We start from the raw sequence: 26,961 nt of genomic DNA on the forward strand, positions 1-26,961 counted from the left end.
CACGTGAGTTCCATCAAAAAGAAGCTTCAGTTTGGGTTTTTCCACCAAATTCCGGGGAGAGGGGCTTTGTCAAATGCAGGGCTTCAAAACACCAAGACTGGAAACATTGTTGGTAGAGAGGACTCCTTTGTGTGACTGTACTGAACCAATAACAGAAAGGCAGAAAGACAAAATCTGGCAGTTTGTTGCACCACGGTCCAGGTGAAACAAGTTCATTTGATGTGGAGACAGGGTTACATTAATTCCTACTTCATCTGTAGATCTTTATTTTGTTGTTTAAAGGAAGCGTAGACAAACAGAAAAACTCGTGGGACAAGTACGCAAAGCGCGTACAGAAGCGCGGCGGTGTGAAAGAACTCACAGTGTATTCATGCCGTTCGTGGCCCACGTGGGCTGCCACACATTAATCGAGCTTCGAGCTCCCGTCATCCCCCCCATCCCCCCAGCCTACATTACGGAGCTGTCCTGACCTGGGCTGACCCAGACACTCGGCCTCAGTCAAGTCTCTGTGAAAGAGCTTCAGATGCAACAGGAGTTATTCTTTCCATTAACTCTTCTTTTTTTTTTCTCTTCTCATTTCTGTCTTTTGACAGAGCTTATTTTTCCTGCTCTTGTGACCCCGCATCCTCCTTTGTGAGCTCATTCTGCCGTGACTAACATGGGTCCTCGGGGTAGAGAGAGGGGTGTGGGAGTCCTCCTCCTTTTTTCCTCAGTGCCTTCAAGGGGGTACTGGGTCGGAGGGGAACAAGAGAAAACATCCAAACATCAACAGGGGAGGAAAAATGGCTCAGCCAAGTCGGTGAACTAATGGGAGGCGGAGGAGGAGGCCACTGACAGATAACGCGCATACAAATACACAGCTTCCTCATTACCACACACATGCTGGAGTGTTTTATTTGGACTCGACCCCATGCGATAGGCCGTGGCTTGGGTTCCTGGCTGCCTCTCTCTCTCTCTCTCTACAGCTGAGGGGAACTCTCACCATGGGAGCATCAGAGCAGGGCAGCGAGGAGGACAGGACCCCCCACCCCCAAGGTCACACGTCGCCTCTGGAGATAATTCACGGATCATTCATCAACACACATGCACACTGATATCCCTACCACAGAGAGGTGATTAACATGCCAATTAGACCCAAGAAGCAGCCTGAGGGCCTCCTTTTCTTATTTATTTTTCGCGTTTTCTTGAAGCCATAAATAGAATTCAAACACATGCAAACACACCGTATAGATGCAGCGCCCAAGCACCAAGGCACATTGCGCAAAGGCCGTGAAATGATCAACTGGTTCTTCATTCCAGAACGCACGTCCTCCATCCACCCACACGGGATGTACATATTTAGACTTAAATAATAAACACGATTCGCTCCCAATAACCAAGTATCTGAAACATAAAGCCGTAAAACTACTTGGTTAAGTTTAGGAAAGATTGTGAACTACTTCATGGAACAAAACTACTTAGATAGGTTTAGGAAAAGATCGTTGTTTGGGTTCAAATAACTGCAGAACTGGTGTTACTTCTCACTTCACACGGGTCTTTGTTTGACATATCACACGGACACCCTTTTGGACTTGTTGGTGTTCTTTATACTTCCTGATTAAGTGGAATATAGGAATAATATATATATATATATATAACTATAGAATATATAGAAATAATAAAGGAATTGATTTCGTCGGATATCTGCACATTTTTCGAAGCTATAGCTACGTTTATCATACTAAATTGTTAATGTTGAAGCTCCCAGAGACAAAAGATTTCTGTTTTTTTTATAGATAATTTATAGATAGACAATTTCTCATTTTTCATTACTTTTCAGAAGCTGGACCTAGTGAATGTTTGGCATCTTTGCACAATAAATAAACAACAACTAATTGAAAATCAAGAATAACTGTTCCAACACACTTTTTTTTTTACTGTTATTAACACACACAAATGGGAATAATGAACTGGAAGATGACACCTCATTCAAATAGACGCATTAATTATGAAAACAACAAGCGTCTCCAGAGTGGAATACAGTACGGAACGAGACAAACCACTCGTGAGCTCTGCAGGCAGCAGCAGAGGCCTGACGCTGACTGATGGCTGGCTGCGGATCCTGAGGGGCATCGGGAGTTTAATCACCCATAACCGCAATTACGGGCGTACACGTCAGACTCATAAAGCGCTGAAACAAGATGAGCGCCTCCCTCCTCTCCTCCCCTCGGCGTGCATCGGCCAAATTCCACTAAAGCTCAAGGAGGAGCGAGGGAGCTGAGGGCATAAGCTCACAGAGAGAGAGAGAGAGAGAGAATGCACCGCATTAGAGGGAGAATTGCCGTGCATTAATTAGTGCTTTTAATACACTCATGAGCCATAAAACTAGTCGTTATGCGCTCGCTGTGTCGCGGCGTTGCCTTGTTGTCAAGGCAAAGATGTGTGCCGTGTTTCCTCACCGAAGATACTTGGAGATCTCTAAGAGCCTTGAAATGCGAGATTCAAAAGGACGGAGCTTCTGCGCTGAGCGATTGCACGATGATGAAAACATTAGCATATCAAATACGCGAAAAGCCCGGCAAAACACACACACACACACACACACACACACACACACACACAAACACACAGGCTCCGAAAGCAAGCGCGGGCCATGCACGTGAGCCCACACTCTTAATGATCACATAAAAAGCTCATAGTACACCGTAAGACAGGCCTTAGGATGGATTAAGATGCACGCCTTTATCACTGGGTTCCCACAATCCCCTGTAGAATATTACAGCTTTCTCTTTCTCTATTCTTTTTTCCATTTGCTTCACTCCCCTTCTCCATTTCCTCTGTACCTCAGGGATTGTGCTGGGAGAAAAAAATAACAAAAAGAAGCAGAAGAGAATGATGGAGGACGGTACGGAGGTAAACATAGTTGGAACGCGCCCTCTAATGGGCAGGCCACGAGCAAAGGGGGGCAGGGGGGGGAGGGCTCCCTTCCGCGGCTCTGCTGCTTAACAGCAAATGGGATCCAAAGTCGTCCTTGTTGTCATAACAAAAGCGTATTATTGAGGGGGAGATTGGTTAGTGGGTAAGTGGCTGCCAAGGGTCACCGGGTCAAACGGCTGTCATCCGCAGAATAAAAGAGCTCCGCGTTCACCCACCGGTCTCTGCACTGGCTCTGTGCACAAGCACGCGGGGAAACTTCAAGGTTGCACGGACAGCTGACAACTGCCACAAAATGACTGTTTAGACTATAAGAGTGCGTTAAATGCTTTTGTCAAAAGGGGGTCGTCTATAAAAAATGTGGAAAAGACAAAACAACAGCGCTTCCGCAAGCTGCAAGGAGAAAATGTCTAATCACACGAGCCGACGCGGCGAATTCAACATCCAACAACCAACAACCAGGGAGTAAAAGGGAAGAAAGCAGAACGCGCTTAAGCTTTTTAACGTCCCCAGTTTCACAAATCACAACGCTGCACAGAACATGCGTGTCCAGTGCTCCGCCGATAGAGGGCCGATTGACACCTTCCCCCACCATGATGTCAAAGTTCATCTCAGAGACAAGCTTCAGAGACAACCTTTGAACTCCAGAGTTGATCAGAGGGAGGGGGGGGTCAGGAGATCACCGGGGCAGTGGATTCATGAAACGGCGGCGGCACAACGCCGCCTCTGTCTCCCACACGCGGACCCTTCCAAGAAGTGAGCCCCTTTCTGCCAGATGAAACCATATGGAATGTGAACATCAGAATGCAGCCCCGGTTCCCTTCATCGCCCCTCCCCAACCAACACGCGCAGAACTGAGTGTTTTGCGCACGATCGGGGGGGGGGGGGGGCCTCGATCGACTCCTCGGTTGCGGCTAACTGCGCGAGATGAAGAGGGGCGAGCATGTCTGCACCTCCCCCTTCCGTGACAGGTCAACGAGTTTCGTTAGGGCGAAGGCGGACGTAAACATGACGGGCAGGAGGATCAACCACGCGGGCAGCATTTATTAGCTTAGTTGGCCGACGGGGACATCCGCTGGAAACAGGATTCGGGGCTAATCAAATGCAGAAAGGGAGGCAGGGGAGGGAAAAGGGGAGAAAAGTATGTTTCTACAATATTGACTAAAGGAGAAATTACACAAACGCAGCGGCCACATTATAGACCAATGTTTGATTAAACATAAGCTTGTGTGTCCTCTTGAGTACATTCCCATTAAAAAGGTACCTGATGGGATCATTCACATTTCATTTTCAGATTTTCCAGACAGACATTTGAGGCCAACGTCGGCAACATTGTCACAGAAAGGAGGAAGATCCAACACTCCAGACAGAAAAGGTGGCCAAGAAAGTAGATCAATAAAACGCAAGTTTTTCTTCATGCAAGGTTTCCACGTTTGCACGTTCTTGATGACTGCATGTGTTTCTGCCCCCCCCCCCCCCCCCCCACACACACACTAACACCCCTCACAAACCCCCCACTTCCCAGCAGCACACAAACAGGAAGGCAAAGCCCTTTGTCTTCCTAGTTTTGTCGCGCTAAGGGACTTGTAACATGGAACACGGACGTAAACACGCAGTCACATCGTCTCATCCTGTGCACAGGTACGGGGGTTGACCATTAGGCCTGACTGGCGGCAGGTGGCGGCGGTGGCAGCAGCGGCAAAAAGTGAAAACTGAATAGAAACATCCGCCATCAGAAATGACACGAATGTTGTGTTTGACTACTGAAAAGGAACAATTGTAATCCCCAAGTGTGCTTTAGACTTCACTAAAGGAAGAAAAAAAAAAAAGCAAATTCAAGACGCAACAACATAATATAAACGTGACGTAAGACGAACGCACAAATTGGCATCCGCACTAATCAATGAGACCAGACATCCACACGTTCCTCCTCTGCTGAAAAGGAAGGAGGCCGCTTGTAAGTGCGAGTGTGAGGCGGCGGATAAAACATCTTAAAAGGATTTATAAGGAGTGCCAGCGTGTGCTTCTGGTGGAGAGAAACACAAGAGATGATGTTTACAGTCACTTTCATGTTGATCTTTTTTCCTCCTGCTCCACACTCATCGCAGAATACTCTGACAAAGAACCTTTAATGAAAGGAGAGACCCTCTTCTCTTGATACACATGAGTCATAAAACATTTTACCAAATGCCCACAAGTGTTACCAGTGCTGGGGGAAAAATGTAGGCTCTACATGCTGTATATATTGAATATTTACATTGTATAACCTCCACTTAGGACCTCTCCTGGGATCTCCTCAATCCTTTTCCGCAGCCTGCAGCTCAGTGGGAGTTTCACGTAACTTTCGTCACGCGACTTGTTGGTCATGTCTTCCTCGTTGCGCGGTGGAGCGCGGAGTTTAATGTCTTTTTACGGGACCTGGTTACTTCAAACGATTTAGTCGGGCCGAGATTTAAAACGAGACAGTTATAATAAAAAAGTGTTTGGGTGAAAGCGTTGGTGGACGCACGTGATTTGTTCAGGGACGGTCGTAAAGAAAATAATATGTTAATAATGGCGGCTTCCACAGCTTGTGCCGAGGGTGAACAAAGGCAACAAGCTTTTCAAACCCTGTCGGTGGGGTTTTGGGGGGGGGGGTTCAGATGGTTATTCAGCTAAATTGGTTGCTCCCTGCATGCTCCTATATGCAAATTATTCCCCGGACATTTCAATATTTAGTATGGTCCCATCTGTGTCTTCCAGAGCCTGAAATCCATTGAACGTTCTGCACTTTTCTTTGCGTGTCGAGGTGTTTCTGGGCCTGCTTTCGTGTCGCTCACTTCAGTAACAATTCCGTCGCAAAAAGAACTTAGACAAGGCCCCCCCGAACTGCTTGTCCCGATGTGTCCGTCCTGGCGATCTGTCAAATCCCGTCTTTGGATGCCTGATGGCCGATGGGAGCATGTTTCAGATTCCGACAGGCATGTTATTGTTCAGAGCCGCGTCTGATGCCGTTCTGATGTTGCCGGCTTTGTTCTGGCGGGGACTACAGGACCTCTCGACAGCCGTCACAGGAGGCCGTTTTCAGTAGAATTCCATCTTCAGACTCCTGAATGCACTTTTATGATATGATATTGCTTTTGTTTCAACTGCTCTTCACAGGTAGACTGTTACGGAGGGGATCAAGCCCGGGAGGTGGTCGCTCGTGAGCCCTGTCAAACATTGTGTACATCACTCTGCCTTTATCCTGTTTTTGGTTTGCTTTCAGTGCGTAACAAAAAAACAAAGAAATGTTTGATTTTCCAGTCTTGCACTTGCAGTTTCACGCTTTCTCCCTGTTTGCAATTGCTGATTAAAAAAGGCCACCGATTTTGGACTTGATTCAAGGAGACTTCTCATGAAGGCCTTATCCCGTTGCATTATGGTCGAGTTAAAAGTCAGGATCTCTTGGTATCTGATCCTTTGACCCCCTTTAAGCAGACGCAATACTAAATCACCGGAGAGACCCTTTAAAAAGGGAATGTAAGCACCGAATGGATCTGTAGATCTGTGCATCTCCATAATCATATAATCAGACAGAGCATTCCCTGACATCTTTCTTTTATATAAATACTCCAAGGATATATATATTTACATATAAACCTTGTTACACGCAAAGTTGAGGCACCTTATTGTTGAAAACTACGATCAAATTATGGAATTTGCGTTTGCAGAAAGAGATATATAATATATCTTGTTTTCAACATAGCGTCATTAATAAAAAAAAAAAAGATGTGTACGATTTTATGAAAATCTATATTTCCGTTTTGAATTCTGCTGGTTACATATTAGGTAACGTTCTCGGAGATAAAAGATTATTGGAAGAGCCAATAAATCTGGCGAAAAGTTCTTCAGATAGTATCAACGTCTTGAAGCGATAACTCGCGTCGGTAAGATAACGAACAGCTGTAAAGCCGTGTTATGAACAGAGTGTTGTAGCACACTGCTTTTCAGGTTCTGCTCATTATGTAACCGACAGTGCTGCTTTACCCCGGCATTCATCTTTTTGCTCACCCACGTACTAAATGTGTGTGTGTGTGATGGTTTAAACAAGTGTTTAAACCATTACGTAGCGTCATTGGAGATAATAGACCGGTTATTTTTTCCGTAAATGCTTTATTAACCCCTGTGAACTTGGACTGACAGATGGCGGGCAGGGAAACACGGCGGCCACTCTCGTTGCATTAAGCACGATGTTGTCAGTGCTCACGGCCTGTCCATGCGTTTCTGAAAAGCGCAGTCCGTTTCGCATGTCAACAGCGGATCTTTTTGTCTCTCTCTCTGCGGTCATACATGTGCATTCGACACTCGATGCCGTCCGTCTGCTCGCCTCATCTGGATCGGTGCGCCCCAAAATGTCTGAATAATGAAACTGGGGTTAGACGCCGCGAAAAAGCAGTGCCCGGCCGTTGCGTAAATCAACAGACCCGTACGCATGCACGTGCCCTGGCCTGTGTACCACAATACATGGAGCAGATGGCAGGGAGGGTGTTTAATAAAACACAAACACACGCTCATACTCTGCTCAGGTTACAGGCAGCTGCTCCGGCCGTGAACATAGACGTTCCATAGAAATCCTTACGTGGGGTGGTGGATTACAAAACAAGTCTTCTTCTTTTTTATTTTCCTGAATCACTCACCTGGGTTCCGCCTACTACAAATAAAACGCTATCAAGCACAGCGGGGGGGGACATGTGAGCACAAAAGACACATCAACCCACAACCGTGCAAAGATTGCTCCTGCGAACGCAACGACATCGTGTACCGTGGCGGCTTTTGTTCCTTCTTTTTCTTCTTCTGGCATTTAAGCCCTCGTCCTGATGCTGCCGTCTCCCCGGGAGTTCTTCACTTGAAGAGCATTAGCAAATAGGGACTAAATGTTCCGGGGGGCCACGTGGCCTAATGGTATTTTGTGCAAAACTGTCACGTAAATGATTAACTCCTAGTGCTAGGGGGGGGTAAGAGCAGGTGAGAGTATAAGACACATCCATGACGTACATATATACACATATAGAATGTCGGGGACACGAGCTGCGTTTCCATTTATGTGTCAAGCATATTTTAAGCTATTCCGGAGCCGAAAACAAGCATCTGTACGTTATGGAAATATCCCAGAAGATGCCGCCAGCAGAAACAGCGTGATTCATAAAAAGATCTGGTCAACTGAACCACACAGTCAAAAAGCGTCGGATAAACAACAACTAGAGATATGTCAATGCTGAAGTCCCCCCCCCCCCCACCCCCCCTCTATGGATATATAACGCTCTCTCTTTCCTCTTCCTCATCACAAAGTCGAGCCCCCTACTGCTGCACAAACACGTCCGTCAATTAGCTCGATGTCGGTGACCGTAATGGACTTGTGGACACGATGGCCCCATGGCGTCTGGTGTGCGCTCTCAGGGTCTACTCCATCACACAGTCCCATTGACTTAGGCCGTCTGCATGGGCAGACAACTAAAAAGGTCAACTTTCCGCAACAGTACTCTACCCCCCACCTACACCCTCACCCCCAGTTCAAGGTCTCCCGGAGCCCCGTGGACGGTGGGCGAGAGCACGGCTGGGTTGAGGGATGATTCCAGTTCATTTCCGTTGGGAATCTGAACATTGTGCTTTCCAAGTCATTTGTTGAGCGGTCAGATGATCAGATTTCCTAAACACCCTCAGTTGGTAGAGAAAATGCAGAGCTCGGTAAGAAGTTACCGACCAAACTGCCGGCGACACGAGCCGAGCTGTAGTGAACTGGCTTTTATTATCCAATTTGGATTTTGCTCCGACCGCAATGGTGAAGGGCTTGGCATCCTGCTTGTCAATAGTAGTCCCGTTTGTTTGGTTGAAAATAGAGGGCCGATGGGCTTCAGCGTCGCCACAGCCATACGCAGTCCGTCTGCTCCCCTGGGGGCCGCCGGCTTTTCAGACCAACAGTCCCTGACAAGACATTTCCATTAGCCGGTGAATTACCATCACCTCCCACCCACCTTTCCCCTTTCGCCATGCACCTCAAGACGCGTCTCTCTGAGGAGAAAGCACGTGGAAGTTGAAACACCTCTCTCTCTCTCTCTCTCTCTCTCTCCCTCCCCCCTGCTTCCTTCACTCACATCCCGCCGTGTACAGGCCTGCATTAGCACACTCGGGCGGGCCTGTTGCCATTCGGCAGACACATGTGACATTGTGAGGTCAGGAGCTCTGTGTGTCCGCCCCCCCCCCCCACATCTTCCACAGACCTCTTTGACCCGTCGTCCTCTAAACCCCACTCCCCCTCTTCGCAATGGGTGGAGCCTGCGCCAACCCGGGCGGCATGTGCTACGTTTTCTTGACCTTCCACTTCATGAGATTGGCTTCGATGACATTCGGATCAAGCGCTCGGTTGCGCTGCCCCCCCTCCTCCTCCCACCACCTCAGCTATAATGCCAAGCGTGTCAAATAACTTTAGCATCAAAATACCGCAAGTCACCGCGTGCCTCTTGGTTCTCTCTTCTGTTCACTCCTCACCCCTCTCTCTCTCCCCCCACTCCAACATCCCTGACTGCATGTCCCTCTCCCTCTCTCTCCCTCTCCCCCCTGCCTGACTCTCTTCCAGGTGCAGGGGGGACGCGCGCACACACAGTCGGATGATCTGTGGCCACCGTTGCCCTTCAAAATTCCCATCGCCGAGGACGGAGGCAACTGACCATGGTGAAGAAGAGGAGAAGCAAGAGCCGCCGCTGACAGCATCGCACTCCCAGTCCACTCTAAAAGGACACCTGAGCTCCCTCACCACCAACTCAGCACACGGGCCAGTGAACAAACAAGAAGTGGACTGAGGTGGACACGCAGAAACCCAGCTGGAACCGCAGTGGTTTAGAGGGAGATAACGTGAAGGGGCAGGAAAAATGTATTTTTGACCAAATAAAACAAAACCCTGTGACCCACGGTCCGGAAACCACAAAAAGCGTCATTTGCAAGTTGCCAAAAATGTTCTCCGCACTGTTCTTGCACTGTTGTTTCTTGTCGCTGCCAAAGCAGCGTCGGATGTCGCAAGCGAAGCATAACAACCAGAAAAGGCACGTCTCTGAGAGAAAATAAGACACGATAAGTAAATCACAGGAATTGCCGTCTTCCTTTGGTCTGGCCTTGTCCAAATATCTGGCCCTGCTGCTGTTAGCTGATCCAGATGTTCCCTGCAAACACATTTTTGTTTGGGGGCAGGGGTGGGGGGTGTTCTCTATCATTTTAAGTGAAAAGAGGAAAAACAAAAACAGGCAGCGCAACTGATGGCAAATCTTAGAATTGTGTCTCCCTTTGCACTCTTGTTCTTCATTATGGTCATCTATCACGACACATACGTAGATTTTTTTTGTGTGTAAATACTTGTTATTCCTCCCGTTTTGTTTCTCGTGATTTATCCCCTGCGGTGTCATTTTTCAGCACGAGAAGGAGACATTTCCCACTGGGGGGGGGGGGGGGGGGGGGGGGGGGGGGGGGGAGATATTCTTGTGCAAATGCCACACAAAATGGTATTCTTTGACATCCCAATCATCCAGTTTTTCTCGGCGGGTCAACGCGGAGCGGCTGTTGGAACATCGGGCTTGAGCCGATGGGAAAGTCAGCTGGCCGTAATAGAGAGAGAGAGAACCAGAACTGAGGAATCTGGTTTAAGACGCACATATTCATCTATATTCATGCCCATTTGTTAATTTGCCCGTGTATTTCCGCGGCGCGCCCGACGCGCTTCACTCTGATTTACATACTGTTCTGTGTAAGGCAACATGGGGCCCGAAGAATGAGAACTTGCTTATTCATGTTTAATTGATGATAATAAAAAATGCAGCGTTTCTTTTCCCGGATCCTTTTCCAGATGCGGGGCCTCACACACTGTACTGTAAACCTCACTCAAGGGGTCAGGATCAACTCCGGGGAGAGCCGGAATCTGTGGCAAGAAGACGTTTTGCCTCATCTGCGTGTGCTGCCTCTGAGAGAATACATTACCGACGCGCTAAATATATCCAAGGATGCGACGGGAAATAAAAGAGTTTGAAAAAAAAGTTACTGTTTTCTCCTTGAAACAACACAAACCCCCCCCCCCCCCCCTCTGATTTTAAGCGCCGAAAGGAACAATGGATCCATTTGTATTCCGCTCACAAATGCATTAAATATTAAATTATGCTGCCCTCCTGATGATTGACATTTAAATGTTGTTTCCTTTGCGCTACCATGATTCTAGTGAGAAAAAACTCACTCTCCACCCTGAACACCCTCACTGACCCCGGTGGAAATGACAGAGAAATGCGCGATAGCAGAGACGCGACCACTTCCTGTCTCTCCCTCGGCGTCCCTGGTTGCCTACTCACCTCACTCTCCGACCCAGTTTGAGCTGTAACAATGAGATAGCATTTCACTCTGATGGTGCTGCTGGGGGTAAGGATGGGGGGGGGGGGGGATTATAGGCTCAGAGAGTTATCAAAGGCTTAGTCGCTCTGAATTCTGGTGACCCGCCGGACGTCTGCCATCGCTCTGTGCCAGTGTGGAGACCTCCATCTCTGCTGCTGCGGTGGCAGCTGGCCACCAGGGACACTTTGTGTGTGTGTGTGTGTGTGTGTGTGTGTGTGTGTGTGGGTGTGTGTGTGTGTGTGTGTGAGAGAGGAGGGATCTCATTGGCAGACGTGATAGACAGGTATTATGGGTATCCTAGTGGTGTTTTCTCAGATAGTAGTACAAAGAGGCGCAAATAAATTATGGAATTGTGAAGATGGGGAAAACTGTGCCAATCTTTTTAAGTCTATCAAGGTTTTTAAGGCTACACTGATCAATATTTGTATGACAGCAACGGATCAGGGGACTACGTTTAGTACACAGTAGAGAGTCTACGGTCCCCTTGAGCTCTACAGGGCCCCTTCAGCCTCTTTCGGCTTGTTTTGGTTTCGCACTGCCCCAACTTTTCCAGAATCGCTAGCAAACATTATTTTAATTTTTATTATTAGTAGTAGTAGTAATAATAAGTCTTAACTTGAATAGCTCACTGGTTTAGCAATAACTAAAAATAAAGTTTTATATATTGCTCTAAAATATAAACTAAAAAGTTGTGACATTTAAGTTTACATTTAATTGGATGTTTGCCTCAATTCATGAAAGTGTATTAATATCTACCAAGTCTCCTCCTCATACCATTTCATGAGAGTACTTATTTGTTTTTCCCCATTTAGGTATCAACAAATGTGTGAAGCCTTCTTTAAATCTCAGGGACCTTAAATTAATTTCAAAGAGCAGCAGGAAGAGCTTGTATATCTTGGTCCTCCACAGCCAAATACATCCCACAGTATCGGATGAGTTAGCAGTTAATTAACTGAACCGTTTGGCAGCCCTTATCCCAGTTATGACGAACCCCAGTCCTCTGGCCTCCAGTAACCCCCCACACACCCCCATCGTTAAAATAAAATGCTGAGATTAGCTGGTTGTTGCCTAAAATGAGAGAGATAAAAGTTGGAGTTTGTGTATGAAAAATAACCCGTGGTGTGTGTGCTGAATGAATGGAGGGGGGGCCAGGGCTCATAATCGGCAGCTTGGCGTCCTCCGGCCCCTCGTGGCTCCTGACCCCCAACAGGAAGCAGCCGGCAAGAGCGCCGACTCCAGCCGGCCAATTAGAGCGCGGAGCGGGCCGAGGCTAACGAGCTTCCCTCTCCGTTGTGACCCTCCTCACCTCTGCAGGACCCCACGATGGGAAATATGAGTAGCCGGGAGCCACTTTAACCCCCCACCCACCTCCACCCTGTGTTCCAACATCTCTCTTTAGCCTCCTTCGTCTACCCATCCCAACCTCTAGTACCCAAACCCTGCTGTGTGACCACAAGGTCTACAAACAATTGCTGCCTCTCTCCACAGTTCCACCACGGCTTTTTTACTGCCGCGCTAATGCTAAAAAGCGCCACACAGAGAGCGAAGAAACAAAACAATGAGCATGTAAACCCACAGACACATACACAAACTTGCACTTCTCTAGAGTTTACTCTGGCCCGGTTCGAGGCGGAGGGGCGACCTTTCAAGTCCTCTGAGTAGTAAATGTGTTCCAAATTAATTGGCGGGATTTTGCAAGGCGGTGAGATAATTCTGAGGCCCTGTGATGACGTTGGCCCGCCGCAAACACAGAAGCAGCTTTTGGGCACAATTGCTATTTGTGTAAACAACACATCATCAATGAAGAGTGATGAATTAGGTTAACATCAGCAGGTGGTGTCCGTTTCCGGCGTTTCCATATCTAAACCTAATGAAATAAAAAAACAAGACCTAAAGGCAGAATTGGTCCCGCCATTTGGGCCCTCCAAACACGGACCATATGTGGGTTCAGCCCCGGCAATCAGACTGCATTGTGGAGCAGGCGGCTGAGTTCATCAGGAAAAAATTAGCCCGCCGCTCTGCAGGCCCTCGCTCTCATTGGCCAGTCGCGCGGCCCCGCTCCGTTTGAGGGCACCCCAGACATTCCTGCGGCTAATCTTTTCCATTCCTCCGCTCAGCTTGCCGAAGACAGACCAAATCACAGCACAAGGCCCGCATTGTGAGGAACCGTGTTTTTTCTCTCCAAAAAGCTGTGTTTTCAATGCCGTCTCTCTTTTTTATGCTCTCTCTCTCTCTTTTTTATGCTCTCTCTCTCTCTCTCTCTCCTTGTACACCGCAATTTTGAAAAAAAGAAATTCCCTCCCATCATGACTTTTCTTCTTTTTTTTTTAAATGATGGAGAGAGAAAAGAAAGCAAGGACTCTAGAACACTGCGTTTCTCACAGTCGTGATTCAGTATGCTACTATTTTTTTAAGCCCAAACAATGTCAAACCGCCGAAACCGGAGTCGGGCCACATCAGTGATCGGGCCTGGAGTTCGGCACATCGCTGCCGAACACTGAGGGGCGAGGCTCACGAGCCTTTTTCCCAGAAACCTCCAGCTCGGTCACCCGCTGCGCGCTTCCCGCGGTGGTTTGTCATTGTGGCCTGGCCAATCCAGCGGCTGGAACGCCCGGGACTGGAGGGCAATCGCGCAATCTTGGGGGGGGGGGGGGGGGCACTGGCGGATTTACAGTAACGCGTTCCATAATTAGACGCCAGGGTTATTACAGGGTCGGTAAACTTCAGACTCCGGAGCGGCTGTCCGACCTCTGCTGCGATGACCTCACGGTTACTTCCCTTTCTCTGGAAGCACACACTGCTCTTGGCAGAGAGTGTGTATTAATCTCTCACAAGAAAAAATACAACAAAATCCTTTTCTTTTTCCGATACTTTCACTCCTCCGTTTGCCCCTGGATCCAAGGTAGACAAAATAATCTGATGTGACTTGCAACCCAGTGTGATGCGGCTCTCAAAATAGCCACAACACAAAGGAGGAGAACTTTTGGCATACTGACGGCAAGACTACACTTCCAAATCCAGATGCTCCTAATTGTTCAGGAAATGCGTCCACCCCTTTACTGCAGGCTGTGACAGTAAAAAATGCTGCAATCAATCAAGATGGCTCAGTAAAAATACACAAAAGACAAGGAGAGGGTGGGGGTGGGGGGGCGAGGCCGATGGGAAAGGCGGCACAGCTCAACGATCATGCCGAAACACGTCCATGAAACAGCGAAGCAGAGAGAGAGAGAGAGAGAGAGCATTGAGGGTAGTGGGTTCTAAAGATATTAAAGATACATCCTTCAGGTTCCAAAGAGAAAAATAAGAGCATTTTATTTTAGGAGGAAGAGGAGGAAGAATACAAGCCGGAGCCATTTCTTTATACGTGTTGGACAAAGGTACGTTGTTGTTGTTGTCCTGTCCTGAACTTTCCCGTTCCAGTTACGGAACGGTCCGTGCAACAACAACTGCATCCCACAGTATGCTGTTCAGTTACATTCTCATTCTCGTTTAGATAGAGACAAGAAAGAAAGAATGAAAGAAACCTGTTTTTTTACTTCTTTTTTATATATATATTTATCAGATTCGAATGGGTACAGATTTTGGTTTTGTTCGCTGTTATCTAGAAATGATGAAAAGAGAACCTTGGATTTCTTTGTTGTTGTGTTTGCAGTCCTTAAGAGGAACAGCACGTCTTTGCTGAAAAAATAAAAAACCTGAATCATTTTCAGGCCTTTTCATGAACATATGAAGTGTTTTCCCTCGTTTGTAATGGTTCGAAAAAAGATTTCATTACCACCAGAGGACTGGCTCAAAAGAAAATGTACCTTTTTGGAAAAATCCATTAAACCGCTTCAAGGAGCGAAGTTCACGCAAGCCGCGAAGAGCACTTTGAGTGCGGTCGAAATTAAATCAAGCAAAAAGCAGAAAAGGAGCGATTAGTCTTGTGTGCTCCTCCCAAAGACAGAAACAAAGGGACAAAACTCTGAGCTAATTCAAAAGCACTCGGTTTCTGTTAAGTGCTATTAAATGCTTGTGTATCAGAACCAACAGAAAACATTGGAACAAGCTTCAACGTACTTCTACTTCTTCCAGGTACGGAGAGGGTCGGGTTCCGAGGACCGACGTATGATAAAGAGAAGAAGAGGTTAATGCATTGCATCAACTCGTCCGTCACCACGGCTCTGCATGCAAGGACACCATTAGGCAGAAAAACATTGAAAGCTGCCTCCGAAAAGGCCCCCTAGCCACACACTTATGACTGCAAGTGTGTGTGTGTGTGTGTAGATGCTATTTTGGGTGATGAGTTGCATGTTTGTTTTTCTCCTACATTTTTCCCCGAGGGCCGACCAGCACCCAGGTAGCAGCGTGGGGGCTTCCACGCGATGAGTGTTACCTGAGGACAGGCGGCGCTGGTGGAGGGGACACATGCCGCTGAAGCAGGAACACGCCTCGCCCGAGCGGCCTCGCTGCATGGGGTGAGCCAACGAGCACTGGGGTTTCAGGAACCCTGCAATGAAAAAGGACATGGAGGGAAGATGAGAAGACATGAAAAAGGAGGACTCCAGCTGAAAAAAGGCAAATGACGGAGAAAAAAATAAAATAAAAATAGAATAATAATATATATTTGTATTCCCCGCCACTGTCAGACCCAGGCCAACCTCTCACGTTCACAGTTCTTTAGCCAGCTGGCCCTCGCTCTGACTCCCCCCCCACCCCCATCCCCATCCCCATCCCTTCCTCACCAGCTCGCGTAAGCTCTGTGGCTGCACCCGGGGCAAGGCCTCCAGAGAGCGCTCCACCCTCCCGACAGAACGCAGGGTACGGCCGTCCTCTGAGGAAAAGGGGACCGAGGTTAGCGGCTCCGCGCGAGCGAAATACCAGATCAAGCCTAGGGTGCCTCGGGGAGGGAGGGGGGGACTTGACGAGGCCGTCTTACTGTCTGTCTCTGGGGTCACGGGGGGTCATTTTCAATAGGGAAGTCATTATCCGGCACAATGAAGTGACTGAGTAGGCTGTACACCCCACACGCCTGCCCTCCAGACCAGCAGTCACCCGCCACTGACATTCTCCAGCAAAGAGAACGAGCAATAAATGAACCTACAGTAGAACTGTTTTGATGGAATATCTCTTAAATAACGTCTTTTGAATCAAAAATGCGCGGTGAGCTCTGACCCTGTGTTTCGAAAGGTCTTTCATTCCTGAATATCCCCGTAGATGCTGTGGACTTAAAAGTGGCATATGGCTGGCATTTCACGGTGGACACCGTGGCCTCAAAGCAGAAACGTGTGCACGAAGCTCACTCCCCCCACCTACGTCAGCCAGATGAGGATTCGCTCCGTCCTTATCAGCACCGGCACATCCCCGATGGAAAAAATCCCAAATGTTATTTGTTCCTCATGAGGACCTTTTAGATTCCCAGCAAACGTCAAGAGCAGCAGACTGAGTACCCCCCCCCCCCACACACACACACACACTCACACACACTACCCCCCCTCCCCTCCTGTCACCGCCTTTTGAGCCCAATAAAGCGCCTTTATTTCCACCATGAAAAACATGTCACTCCGGATGAGCTCAGAGAGTGACATTTAAAGAAACAGGCGGAGGGATATTGAATTAGTTCCCCATGATAAGCTGTCTGGGATGCCGATGCGTTGTGCGAAACATGCGTCTCTTCGCACGCTTCACCCTCCCTTCCGTTTGCCGAGCACGTTACCAATAACAAACGCCTCGGCTGTTATCAGATGTTGAAAAAGAGAAATGTTCCGACTGAAAACCAGCGGCAGTGACTCTTCAAACACAGTTTCGTTGGCATCGTGAAGAGTAAAGGATCGTTGGAAAAGGGCGTGGGTGATACATCATAGCTGGTTTGTGACTAGGTTCTGAAGAAATTGTATCTTAATGTATTTGTCCACAAATGACACATAAAGCATGTGTAATTGTAATTTAGGAGAGAAAGACAGATTAAAGGGTCCGTCCTGCCTCTTTCTTCCAAGCTTTCCAGACAAAATGAGTAAACAACAGGGCTTTTTTTTTAATCATCTGTACACCAGAATATTTACAGGTGCTTTGTTATCCTCCGAGCGCTGAGATTATTCAGATCAAACGTACTCCTCCTACTTGAGAATCTCAATGCAGAAGGAGATTTTTTTTCAGTACTCATGAATGAGATATTTTCACTTTTGGTGAAAAAAAAAAATTAAATAAATAAAAGTTCCCGCTTTATCGATTACAATATCCCCCACCTCCCTGTCTTTACTAAATTAATCAATTCTCCAGGAACACGGCACATTCCTGGTTGCACAAAAGAGGTTGAAGGCCAAACAATGACACATGGTATGGAGCTCGGAGCGGTGTCGCTGAGCATTAAGGCATTAACATGTGAGCCCAGGCTCCCAGTCAAACTGGACTTTTCCATACATCTGGAGTAAACTAAACAGACAGCAGCTCCCCACCATCAAAAAGAATATGTATATCTAAAAATGTGTATTTAAAAAAAGCACTGAAAGCTGGACCCTTATGAATTATCAATGTTAAACGTAAATACCTGAGATTTTATTGAAAGTAAAAGAAACATCCATATATTTTTTCTTCAATGTAAATAAATAAATATAATTACAAAAGGAGTCGTCATAAGGTCTCGACCAAATATTTGGATTTGGATAAGCGCCGTGACTCACTTTCACCATCGCCCTTCGAGCCTTGAAGTGAATGATGAAAGTGCGACAGCGGGCTCGGACTTCATTTCATTTCATTTTCCTGGGATCTGCCGCCATGAGCGGTGAGAGACTGCCGCGCGTCTCGTCATTAAACCTCGCACGTCGCCACGCGTCCGCCCTGCGCCTTGTGTGCTTGAGCGGGACCTTGATTGCAGGAATGTTTGATCTTGCTCTTCGCTTCGGAGCGGCGAGGATCTCATTGGCTTTAATAACTGTATGATCCAATCTTCGGTGGACAAGCTCAAACGCCTCCCCCTCTCTCCCCCCCCCCCCACTCCGAGGCCAATCAGTATTATCGTTAGCGGCGATCGGGGGTGGGGGGGATCAGAGCAATGTAAACACGCTGAGGGTTTCCTCATTAAAGATAGGCCGCTAATGAAATCGCATCCAGCATTTACAACCTTGTGCTAATGAAGGCCAGTCTTTGAGATGTTCCTCTAATGAAAGAAAGGCTTTTTTCCCCCGATATAGGGCTAATAAAAGAATGGCTTAATGACAAGGCTCTAATGAAACAAAGCTGTGTAAATGTGCCGCTATAACAAACTGATAAGAGCAGCGAGTGAAGGGCTTCACTAACGGGCCGCTCTCGCAGAGGCATCAGGGAAAGTGCTCGCAGGACTTTACAAGATCCCACAAATTCCAGCCTTTTGAATGCAACACATTCAAGCATTTCTATGAGCTTAAAGGGATCTCAGCGATTGTTCGTGCCCAGCGTTGTCCTGGGTGATCCAAGCCCCAAGGTCAAAGTTCATTGGGCCCTTAATGAATCTCCCAGGTGCAATAAAAAAGAAAAAGCCTTTACCACATGGGACTCCGAGTGCTAATACGGACCAGCAAGAAAGCCAGCAAGACAGCCAGCAAGAGAGCCAGCAAGAGAGCCATCAATCGCCGCGCTCACTGCCGTGAATGCCATTCACCTTCAGCGGTGTACTGCGGCATGCCTCAGAGCGCCACATGAGGAAAAGGAAAACCCGTTAAAAGACAGTTCTGCACTTCCTCCCCTCCTCTTGTTCGACCTCTACAACGACCTTGAGGACTCCGTCGTTTGCCCGCATGTCCTTGAGAGGTCCACGTCATTGGATGTTCCGTTTCGCGAGAAAGAAGGCTTGACAATGAATGAAACACTGATTAACCAATAATTTATCAACCGTTTATTATTCCCCCCCCCCCCTAAGTCGAAACTTTCCAAAAGCATGCCTAACACATTCCGTGTTTGCGTGTCTTTTGCCGTTTTCCTATAAATGAAAAGACACCAGGCAGGAGACTTAATGATCGTCGGATGTTTGCTTGTCTCTAAAGAGAGCTAATCCGCTGCACCGGCGTCTCATTACAACAACAATTACCACTCTGACAAAGCCTGCGTCAAATCCCCCCAACACCCCTCCCCCCGTTTTTTGACTTCAGTGAGCTCCCGGTAAAGAGCCAAGAGAGACACTTCAGGACCACGTTGGCTGATAATCAAACACTTCTCTTCCCTCTCTGATCCCGATCATCAGCGCGGGATGCTTCTGAGCGTATATATCGGCTCCATCAGCAAACTGTCTTTCCCTCCCCTCTCCCTCTACATGAGATCCATTTAGAAGTAGAGAAGTAGAAAAAAATTAAGACAAATTAAAACGGGCCTTTAAGCTCTTATTTATCTAAACCAGAACAAAGTCCGAGCCGATGCAACATGACGACAAAGCAATAACGAGAGAGATCAAGAGATAAGAGATAATGATAATGATAATGATCGCACCGTTATACTTACTGGGGGGAAAAAATAGACTTCCTTTACGCACGTGTAAATCTTTTTGTTGTCGTTTTACATGTTTTCTCTCCCTTTCAGGGTTGATCGCCTTGTGTTAACCCCCCCCCATTAATGAGACCTTGAGGGTCCCTTAGCAGACCTTTTTGCAGTATTTCTTTTATTTGGTATATTGGGTCAAACCAAACAGGAAGCCCCTTGTATCGAGGTACAAGTAGCTCGTACGTAGAGGAACCAACTGTGGCTTCTTTAGAGCCATCCTTATCTCGGCCTTGGATGAATTAGGGCAACATCAGCCACCTGAGGGCTTCCTTTGAGCTCTAATGGAAGATTAGACAGACTCTGCAGACACAGATACCCATGGAGACCTTGGCCTGGAGACATTATGCTCCGAGTTCTCAGCCACAACAAACCAGACCACGCGCGGAGAAACCTCAAAACCTTTCGCGGCGAGGAGGCCGACGTTACGAGTAGCCCTCGTTTACTGAAAAAAAAGTGACAAAATAAAAGTCTGCAACTTGCATTCGTTCACCCCCCCCCCCTCCCCACGCCCGAGTCACAAAACCGACCTGCCGTTTGAGGTCTGCGCTGGCAATAAAAAAAGTTTAACTGGACAGCTTTATTGAATGACTTATTAAGGCCACTGTGTTATTTTGCGAGACTTAAACCGAGGCGCTTTTGAAATGAACAAGAGCACCTTTCTGTAACGGCTCTTTCACACACACACAAAAAGAAAACACACATGCCTTCCTACTTTGTCTCAAAACTGAGTCTGCACTTTCACACAGTCTTGGGATGATGGAAGGTGCGTGTTTCCCCGGTTTGGCATTTGGCGTCGCAAACATGGGGAAAGGTGGAGCTGACAATGGTGACCTTTGTCAAACCGTTATTGTTAAGCCGCACATGTTTAAACATTTATGAAAATCCAAAAACGGCACATAAAAAAAGAGCATGTATTTTTTTTTTACTTTTATTGAATGGCAGCAATAGAGACAAGAAACAGGGACAAAATGCATTGAAACATTGTTCCGAACACCATCACCTCTATTCTGTGCCTATTCCCATCGCTTTGCGTGGCAACCAAACCTTGACTTGTGTTCCTCTCAGTTCAAAGACACATCATAATATTTGTTTTGAAATCTTGGTTTGATATCTTTCTCACATGTACGTCCGTGCCAAACAATCAAACCCGATTGCTTCCAGAAAAACAGCACACCTGCAGACGCAACAGCTGGAGAGTTAATGGAAAAACTCATTAAGGAGTTTTCAATGCTGAATGACACATGGATGTATTTTGGGGTGTGGCTCATGTTCACTTTTCCCACAGTGCCCTGCCTCATCTCGCAGTATCGCGTAAAGAATTCCTCGGCGCAGGGGTTAACCTTAGACGACACCGAAGCGGCAAATCCTGATAATTTATAACCGCCATTTGTCTCACTTGCTGTGACGTTATGAAGTCGAAGGCAGGCCGCTGGTGAGTGGCCACAGAGTGTGTGTGTGTGTGTGTGTGTGCGCGTGTGTGTGTTAAATGCGGTTAGAGGGGAAGAAAAGAAGCAGGCCGGCTTGTGCACGTCAGAGTCTTTCTCTGGGGGCAAACGGATGGGGGGTGGGGGGAAAGCAGCTCCTTGGGCCAACGGCTCTAATCAAATTTGTGCGATTGGACTCAGAGAGAGCAGCAGGAGTAAAAGAGGCTCCTTTCACGAAGGGAACGGACACAAGGAAGCATTTAAAAATCTATCCCTCTGCTGATCTGTACAGTAGCCGTTCACATGACGGACGATCTGCCCGCGCCAACAGCCCCTTGGCACAGGGCACACTGGCCCTTTCTCAGCTGTGAAATATCACCCTCAGAGAGGGATGGGGGGTGGGGGTCATCCTTTTTGAGTGCTCCGCCCTGGATTGCGTCACTTTGATCTGCCGTCGAAGCCGGTATTTTTAGCCGTTGATTGATGGTTGCAATCGGATGCGCTTCTGTCCGTAGTCCGTGGCCCCGATTTCCCGTCAGCAAGGCATTTCGCCGAGATCAAAGAGAAGAACCTCCAGCAACTGATGTCAAAACGAGGCTTGGCTTCAGAGCGTGGGGAGAGGAATATTCCGCATGAGGTGCAGAATGGCTGCCAGGCAGAAAGTGAGGTGTGGTACAGAGAGGCAACCTTTGACCCCCACCCCCATCCCCGCTCACCGGGCCCCAGAGCACACTTTCCTGTTAGCCTGCTGAAAAAGGGCCAAGCTGCAGTCTCCACAGGGAGCACGTAGTCTTCTATTAACCTCCTCCCGCCGCGTACGTCCGTGTACGTCCGCGCACCGAGGACGCAAGCATGTACATACACGTTTGCATCCTCGGCTGTTTCGCCGCCCGCATCTTGTGTTCGCCCCCTGCCGAGCAGTTAGTTTGTCCTATAACTCTGACACAGATTTTACCGAACAAGGTCGACGCTTGCCAGTCGAGGCACGCAGTTGTCAGGCCTTGTGAATGACATGCAGAACTCACAAATTTTCTTTTTAAAGTGTTACAAAGTAGAAAGAAGCGGCAAATCCTCACATTTGAGACGGCGGAACTAGCAAAAGTTTAGCGTTATTTATGAAACAAATTGAATTTCCTATACGTTTGGAGAAACATTAAAATGGAAATGCAGCTGCATTCCTTCAAGCTCCTTAAAACAAAAATAAAACTTAACGTGGGGAAACGGTCTATTTGAACCTGTTGAGTGAAACATTAACATAATTCAGGAACCTGAATGGAAAACATCTGGAGCCACAGCTGCTACGCATGGCTATGCAAAAAAAAAAACAGAACGACAATAAATAAAAAAACACTAACATTCATAATGCCGTCGAATAAGAATTACACAAGACAGACTGGTCGGAGGACAGTTTTTAAAACAGGGATTAAGTGCACACTTTGGCTAAAATGCCTCTTTAAACTGGAGGCATTAAATATGAACGGGGTCTTTTTAAAAAAGATTCCAGCCTGTTGACTGTAAAGCTCCATTAGGGAGTATAAATATATATATGTATTGAAATAATCCTGTCCAGGATTTTGAGTGCCCCCCTCTGCTTCCGTGTTCGACTTTGAGCCGTGCTGGACCGGGAGAACTGGGACAGGAAACGGGTGCACTGCACACACAGCAAAGAGTTCGTGGGCTCTCCCATCGAGTGAACGTTTTAATGGCATGACTGCTGCACCTTGACTATTAAAAATCAACTTAATTCCACCTGCCACCTAAGCACATTTTGTTCCTCGGTGTCAACATTTATTTTATTATTAGAATGTTTTTAAACCATTAACTATATTTATGTAGTCAGTGTGATGAAGGCTGACGCAAGATTTATTTTCAATACAAAATACATGAGGACTAAGAAAAATCTAAATTATTGTGGTTTGACTGAATGAAAGCCTCGACATTGAAAGCTTCTTCTCCCCATGCCACGTCACCAATTGGTACTTGCGGAGAGATAATAGCACGTGGCAGCCGGTAAACAAGCTGTTGTGGCAACATGGAGAATAAACTTTTGAGGATGCACGCAGACGATGAGAGGTGGGGTGGGGCGTGCAGTGAGCGAGACAGCTGCGGCCTGAGGCTTGTCGTGGGGTTGCAGTGCCTGGGGAGTCTGGGCGATCCCTTGTGCTCTCCAGGAATGGATTAGTGCCACGGCGTTCCAAGAGGCGACCAAATCGTTACAGTTGAGGCGGTGCCAAGCGGCCCGCAGCTGCTCTCACTGGGACGTTCAGTCAACTACAGCATCCACCTATCTTATTAACAGTCTACCCTGCTCTAAGATCGGACCAACACCACCGTTACGTTTGCGAGCTCGACTTATAGGACACGAGCGCAGGCATACGTTGAGATGCAGACAGGTAAGGAACAGGTTGACATCGGGAGGGAAGTGGGAGAGGGCCGATGTGCAGGAGTCTGATGTTTGCCTGAAATCTTGGCTGACCAGAACATAGAGAAAATGCTTAATTCAGTCCCAAAAAAGAGCGACTTTGATAATATCAGCCACGATTACATGCATAGAAGTGCGAGCTATCAAGATGAAGAAACACGCCCCTCAAATACTTTTTTAGTTTGGTCCGCTTCAAATGTGTGCATTGTGAAACCAACCCGAACCAAATAGAAAACTGTAGCGAAAGTATACATTTTCACTCGGAAATTGTGGCCAGCCAAAAAGGCCTTGTGACAGCGTTCTCTGACGCAGAGACGACGAGCACTCTCAAAACAAGAACAGACTATTGAACCTGCTGAATGGAAGAACAGTCCTTCAACTTGCCATGAAAATTAATCAAGTATTAGAAGAAGACTGTTTGTGTCAGACGTTGACGATTCTGGGTTTTCAGATTACTGGATCCCACCGTCACTCTGACGGTGATTATGCAACGTAAGTCTTTGGGGTGACAGTTCAGAGAATGAGGCTCCAAGAGACTTATGTGTCCAGGAGACTCTGTTACACCCAGACCTTCTGGGTAGCTCTGTGTTCACTGTCTGCTCCGTTGTGTTGTCTGTCACTCACCTTGTCTCTCGTTCCAGACGCCTCCCTCCTCGTGTGCCGCCCTCCTGTGTGATTGCAAGTCCCGCCCTCATTGTTTCCACCTGTGTCTCGTTCCCCTGTGTATTTAGTCTGTGTCAACTCCCTGTCCTGCGTCGGTTTGTCTTTTGATGTCGTTGAGTGTCGGCACAAGTAAAGCGTGCCCTTTTGAAACTACCTTGCCTCGCCTTGTGTCTGCTTATTGGGTCCTGCCTCCGTGGTACCAGTTCCTGATAGACTCGGCTCCTCGGTCTCGCAATGGAGTGAAGACTAGACTTCTCTTTGAACGTTTTTTTAAACAAAAGCCAAACATAAATTCATCAGTTAATGATCCGTGCAATTTGTGATGTGTCGTTTTGTATTTTGTTTTTAGGGATTTTGTATTTAATTCACTACTGCAGGTTGCAAAAAGATTCAAGACAAAACCCGCTGATGGCGCTTAAAAAAACAACAACAATATCCATCTTTAACAAAATCAAGTAACGGAGTGAAAAGGATGCGGCGGCTCAGAGGTCAGTGCCAAACAAAGCCGAGAAGAGAAGGAGACCCAAAAGACAATGTTGCCATGGAGACAGAAACAAAATACGACCTGCTTGGTATTATCTCAGCTGACGTTCCGGTTCCGCAGAAAAGATTTTGCGAGAAGGCCGAGGACAACCTGAGCAATAAAACATCGTCACATGGCCAGAGTATCTGGCCACATAGTTACCGATATCAACACACCAAGAGGAGGAAGACAGTCATAATAATGAACGGACACAAAAGGGAGATGAATGGAGAGACGAAAGAGAGATGGAGGAAGAACAGAGCGACGCTCAGAGACTGTGGAGGAGGGAAAGAGAATGAAAGGGAGAGAAAAAAGAAAACAAGAGAGGAGAGACAGGCAGACAAAACTAGGTCAAGTCACATGACTGGGGCCGACTGCAGGCAGGATCAAATATCCTACAGCGTGTGGTCAATTACACAACTAATGTACTTCTCATTTCATAAATGTATTCCCTTTTACCACGGGGGTGGGGAGGGGGTGAGAGTGTGATGCTATGCTGCATTCTCGTTGTAAAGCGAGGCTTTTCAGAACAGAAACGGTGCATTAAAGACTTTTTTCCCCCTCCAAGACGTGGTAACAAAGTCGGAGCCTGAGATAGCATGAAAGTGATCATAACAGGAGGGAACGCGGGTCCGGTGTGAGATAGCCCCATTGTGACGGGCTAATGGCCGCATCATGCACTGTCCATTATCATCCATGAATCAAAGCACGGGAACACGTTGGAAAAGAAGAAAAGAAACAAAGATGTTCTGCGTTTTTTTTCACTAAAGTGACTGTCTGGAATGGAGATTGGAGGATCGGCTTTGACGTCATCCCCGGTATCCACACGTGCATAAATCATCCGCCCGTCGCCTGACCGTATTAATTGTTTTCCTCAATAGGTGGAGCTAAACTGGATGTGGTGCAATGCCACTGAAGACCCTGGACCAACATGTGGCTCTTCAGACTAGCTCTCAATAGTGGATTTTACCCTGTGGAGTGGACCCAGGACAAGAAAATGATCCACAAAAATGACTACTTTAAAACATGTAATAATGTGTGACTGTACATTATCTGAATTATAAACATAATATAGTTAAGCAACTGTATGTTAGTTGGGACTTTTTCCTTTGACATACTAGTTTTTCTTCAGATTATTATGAATTTAAACTTTGGTTTCCACAGGCCCACCCTGGGCTGTATATGCACTCTCTACATTTATGATATTGAATGCTCTGGTTAACTTGAAGAGATGCATTTGAAGTTTTACCGTGTAGACCAGGAGTGACAGGTGCATCATAAACCAAAGATTTTGGTTTGTTTTGCGATACTGTGGCGAGGTCCACGTCGAGGGGTCGAGGCACCTTCTGCTGGAGCTTGCGGCATCCTCCTCCTGCTGCTGCTGCTGAAATGTCATCCATGACATCACCCTCGCGTCTACCTGCAGATGCCCGCAAGACGCGTTGATCCAGCGAGGCAGAAGGCCGCTCCTAAAAATACTAAATCTGCCTCCCGGGGCAAGAGCTCTTTACTCAAAGAACAATTACTGACCAAGAGAGACAGACCGTCAGATTGGCTCAGAGCTGAGCAACAGTGCAGCCTCCACAACAGCAAAAGGCTGATTTGGATCAATGGAACGTGTCGGAGACGCATAATCGGATTTTAGTACAGAGCCTGGCAGTGAGATACTTCTTTCTAAATGCTAATAATAATAATAATAATAATAACACAGCATGCAGCTGTAGCTAACTACGACTAACGATTCTATTCATTATGGATTAAGCTGCCACTTAATTGTTGTTAAAGTGTCAGAAAATACAGAGAAATATCCATCCCGGTTTCCGAGGCAACGTCTTCAAACTACTTTTAATAAAACCCTAAATATGTTCATTGTGATATGATGGAAAACAGAGAATAGTAGCAAATATACATATTCAAGAGGCTGAAAAGAGCATTTTCTACCATTTTTGCATTAAAAATGGCATTTAAAAAGAATTAATTGTTGATCAAAATACTTGGCGATTCGTTCTTCTGTCGATCCACTAACCGATTAGATTAAATTGGGGGGGGGGGGGTGTTAACATCAAAGTACGTACACATATTCTAGTAGAAAACCCCAAATATAGATTGTGAATTTGAAAAAGAGAATTTTCCCCTTTAAGTAA

General features: G+C 47.1%; 1 protein-coding gene across 3 annotated transcripts in view; it reads right to left on the reverse strand.

The window, feature by feature from the left end:
• The window catches only part of rxraa (retinoid X receptor, alpha a), an 86,729-nt gene that overhangs the window by 50,831 nt on the left and 8,937 nt on the right, over positions 1–26,961 (reverse strand). The window contains exon 2 of one of the 3 annotated variants that reach the window (XM_034547186.1): positions 15,674–15,787. In XM_034547186.1, the coding sequence (XP_034403077.1) occupies positions 15,674–15,787 (114 nt within the window). Of the gene's footprint in view, positions 1–15,357; positions 15,788–26,961 lie in introns of those variants that run through there. The other 2 variants (XM_034547185.1, XM_034547187.1) reach the window with 2 other exon arrangements.

This window comes from Cyclopterus lumpus, chromosome 12 (assembly GCF_009769545.1).
Source record: "Cyclopterus lumpus isolate fCycLum1 chromosome 12, fCycLum1.pri, whole genome shotgun sequence".
Classification (NCBI taxonomy): domain Eukaryota; kingdom Metazoa; phylum Chordata; class Actinopteri; order Perciformes; family Cyclopteridae; genus Cyclopterus; species Cyclopterus lumpus.